The 4,529-nt window shown below is 37.5% G+C and overlaps 1 protein-coding gene across 1 annotated transcript; it reads left to right on the top strand.

The window, feature by feature from the left end:
- Nucleotides 1–258: 258 nt before the first annotated feature.
- LOC122031216 (transcription factor MYB61-like) lies at nucleotides 259–4,196 on the top strand. Its single transcript, XM_042590358.1, has 3 exons — nucleotides 259–446; nucleotides 3,716–3,927; nucleotides 4,078–4,196. Exons 1-3 carry the CDS (start codon nucleotides 259–261, stop codon nucleotides 4,194–4,196), a joined length of 519 nt encoding a protein of 172 aa, XP_042446292.1.
- The last annotated feature ends 333 nt before the right edge of the window (nucleotides 4,197–4,529 follow it).

Below are 4,529 nucleotides of genomic sequence, written 5' to 3'. Positions count from 1 at the left end.
CTTGTCAAGCTTGTGTCGTGCTCGAATGCTCGAATCTCTCCTAGCAACGTCACGAGGCTGCTTGCGGCTTGTCATGGTTGGTCCCAAGCCGGATGAGAAAGTGTGAGGGTTGCGTTAGATTGTCATGAGAATTGAATTCAGACAAATGTTTAATGAATGGATTCATCAAACCCATTAGTCCTTAATTAATCAGCTGTTTTTCTTCCACAAGAAAGATACATATGAGATTCGACTGCATCAAGAACAGAAGTGGAGAGGATGGTGCGGCATTCTCGTGGCCTGAAGCAGAAGCTGAGGAAGGATGAGAAGCTCTACAACCACATCATTAGATTTGGAATTGGATACTGGAGCACCGTGCCTAAATTGGCAGGGATTCTTCAACTCTTCCTTTTTTCACAGCAAGAAGAGGATTTGATCATAAGCCTTCATGAAGTTATAGGCAACAGGTCAAATGGTTTTTGTTTTTCTTCTCACCAACCAAATTATGATTGTTGTCAAATCTATTAAATCACACGGTATTAATTTTGAGAAAAAATCTATTATATACAATTTTATCCTGCTTTATAAAAGATTATTTTTAAAATTTAAATCCTTCTAATCACATGATATTAATTTTACCGTTGCACCATGGGAAAAATCTATTATATACAGTATTATATTACTCTGTAAGAAGTTATTTTCAAAACTTTGAATTTTTCATATTACACGACAATAACTTTAACATTATACCAACACTCCCCTCCGTATGAATTGAAAATTTTGATGTGAAAATGCTTAAAAATATTGATGGATGAGGTCGCTTGTGGCTGTCGTGAGCTCAATCGCTACGACTACAAATAGCCTTGTTCACAGCGACAGCCAATGACCTTGCAGCCACCTCGTCGTTGCTCGCACCATGAAACTTGCTCATTTTCTTCCTTTCTTTCCTTTTCTTCTTTTGTCATCTTTTTCTTTCCTTTTTACGGGAGAATATCATTTCCTTTTATAAAAATGTTAGATGAGATGATAAACAATTGATCATATTCGACCTTTTCTGAAAATCGCACTAACAGACCGTCATGCACTCAGACTATTCTTTTATTTCCTTTCCCTAAAGAGGAAGGTAAGAAAGGCACCATGGACGGACTTGCTAATGAAACACAAACTTCCATTTTGGATTTTTGGCGAGCGTTTATGGATCAAAAATCATTCTAATACTAGTTAGTAGAATACATCACGTAAACAACACACTTATAGACTCAAACTCATTGAGCTAGTGTCTCTAAAATGCAAAACCTCTGTAAGTTCAAGAAGCCATTGTTGGTACAGTTTTGTACTAACGTTGTAATTCAAATTTTGATAAATGATAAATGAGTTAAGTTAAGTATTTTGTGATCTAATTACTTTATCAAGTATGTAGTAATTAACGAGTTTAAAGGATCGGACGTCAAGTTGAAATCCAGCTAGATCTGCGGGACCAAATAACTAGTGCGAAGTCCAGATAAGTGAATAGACCGATCGAATATCTAGTAGGAAGTCCGGTTGGATCCGTAAAATCGGACAATCGACAGAATTCCAATTGAGTCTGTGGACCAGACAACTGGCATGAAGACCTGGTGGGTGAGAAGACTAGTCAACCAACTACAAGATGGTAAGTAAAAGTAAGTCACTGGAGAATAGTGACTTTGTGAGGACACGTTCCAGTTGAGGGGCAGTAATCGTCGATCTAGGTTAGGTCCATTTTGAATCTCTAATCTGAGACCTTAACTACTTCCTGGTCCTGAGAGGACAGGAGCTAATTACTACTTATTTTCACTGTGCTAATTTTGTTTTGCAGATTAGATGTTTTAGTTTTGGACTAACACAACTCGCAGAGCAAAAAGCCTTTAGATGAACAGTACCCTACGGTGCCTTCAAGCATTGGAAGGCGTCTTCGCACTATTCATGGAAGGCGCCTTCAATAGCTTGAAGGCGTCTTCCAAGGGGTAAAATTTTGATTTCGGCGCAGATAAGGTACAACAAAAATAGGATAAAGTTTTTCTCATTGAAGGCGCCTTCAACACCTATGGAAGACACCTTCCATGCCCTATTTAAGACAATCTCGACTAAGCTTCAAAAAAAACAACTAAGATACGAGCTACTACGCGCCCATTTGAGGTTCCGATTGCTCTGACATCCTGCTGCGACTCTGCTACGAAGGTGCTGTGCTCGACTACTTCTCCGAGGACTTCTGATCGCGACCGGAACATCGACACTGATACTCGAGCGCTCTCACTTCAATTCATACGTGTCGGTAATGGAAGTTGTTTTTTGTAATTAATTATTGCAAAAGAACAAGTGCAGGGTGTTGCACTTGTTCTAACTTTCTTTCTACTCGATTACCTCTTCCAGAGGTACCCCAAGAGGCATTTTAGTGGATTACCCATCAATAAGTCGACGAGACCTGGGTCATGGAGTAGGAGTGGCCGAAAGCTCCGAACCAAGTAAAATCGACCGTGTTTTCTTATGTTCTTTTTCTTCTCAATTTTCTGCTGCGTACTTAAATTTTGAAAAGAAGTAAGTTTTCAAAACCACATAATTCACCCCCCCTTCCAACACTTGCGATCCGATCCAACAATTGGTATCAGAGTCAGGTTCTGCTCTGAATTAGTGTAACCACCAATCAAGCCAGGGGAATTCTTTTATTTTCTTTTCGAATTTTAGTTTTTCGTATTCAATCTGAATTGGTAGAACTTACCTTTTCAAATAACGATTTCTCGTTCCGTTTTTAAGTCGAAGTTGGTGTAACACTACTTGAGTCTTTCGAAATTTCTTATTCTTCTTCTCAAACTCTGCTAATCCAAGACCTAGTCTTGGTACTTTTCTTTAGTTTTCCATCTACAACTCTAAAATGGCCCAAAACGAAGGGTACAACACTGTTCGTCCCCTAGTCTTCAATGAGGATGATTTCTTATACTGAAAGAAGCGGATGGAGGTGTACTTGAAAACTGACTTCGACCAATGGTTTAGCATCACCAAAGGGTCCAAGGCTCCAATCGACAACGCTGGAATTCCAATAGACCTAGAAAATTGAAATTCGGAAATGAAAAAGAAAGGCCAGATTGATTTCAAGGCCCTCAACACAATCCAGTGTGGGTTAACAAAAGAGGAGCTGAACCACGTCGATCTACACGAAAACGCCAAGGAGCTATGGGACAAGCTCATAGAGATATACGAGGGAACCAACGATGCAAAGGTAACAAAAAGAGATCTATATTTAAATAAATTATTTAATATAAAAATGTAGGAAGATGAGACTGCTAGTCAACTACTTTCGAGGATAAAAGATATCCTTAACAAACTTCACACAATCGGCCACTAGATGGAGAACTGGGATCTTATAAGGTATGCGCTAAACGCATTTCCTTGAAATGCATTGTGGGCATCCATCGTGAATGCCTATAAGATTTAGAGGAACTTATCCAAGTTAAAGTTAGATGAATATTTTTGTGAATTGGAGATACACGAATAAACTAACCAGCCCCGAGAAATGCATTGCTTTTATTGCAGGAACATCAAAAGAAAAGACCAAAACCAAACCAGAACTTGAAGTTGAATGAAGAATACCTAATGAACCTGGTAAAAAAAATATTCACCAAGAGAAAGAAGAATTTCACAAAAAGGAACCTGCAAAAGATCAACTCAACCTCAAACTCCAACAACAACAAGACGAAATCACATGCTTTGGATGCAACAGAAAGGGACACTACAAGAACAACTGCCTGAATCTGAAGAAAAAGAAAGCCCTCAAGGTGACTTGGGATAAATCATCCACGGAGGAATCAGATGGCAATGAACCGAAGTACACCAACTACCTCGCGTTGATGGCTTACAAACCAGAATCGGAAAATGACTCAAAAGACAGGTCTAAACCCGAATTGTACCACGAGTCCACACTTGTTTCCGAAGGTTCCGATGAGGTTCAATTTACTTTAAGTAAAAAGTTTTATAAAATAATAGCATGTTCAAATAAAAAATTAACTATGTCTGAAAATAAAATAAATGAACTAACTCAACAAAATAAATTACTTAATGATCAACTGAACTCAAACTCAACAGTTAAGCCAATTCAACCTGAAACCCCGACTCAAGTTGCAAAACTAGAGGAGGATAATTCCATATTGAAAGGCGAAATACTTGAACTAAAAGAACAATTACTAGAAAAAATTTACAACTAGATCCAAGTACTTTAACATGATACTTAGATCACAAAGAGCTGTATACAACAAGTTCGGTCTCGGATACAAATTCATCTTGACTAACAAAACCTTTATATCATTTATAGATCAAAACAAGAAACTAACTAAAGCCTGAGTTCTAAAAGTATGTCTAACTACACAAGTAGGACTCAATCAATTTTATATACCTAAAAATGAAATCTACTATCTAAAACCAAATCCAACTAAAACTAATCTAAAAAATAATTCAAACCCAAACCAAAATAAAAAGCTAAATTCCAAAATAAAATTATATAAATCAAACCTAAATCTAAAAGGTAAAATAAAGTCAAA

This window comes from Zingiber officinale, chromosome 11A (assembly GCF_018446385.1).
Source record: "Zingiber officinale cultivar Zhangliang chromosome 11A, Zo_v1.1, whole genome shotgun sequence".
Classification (NCBI taxonomy): domain Eukaryota; kingdom Viridiplantae; phylum Streptophyta; class Magnoliopsida; order Zingiberales; family Zingiberaceae; genus Zingiber; species Zingiber officinale.
The sequence above is the reverse complement of the archived record's forward strand: the minus strand, read 5'-3'. Positions and strand labels throughout refer to the sequence as shown.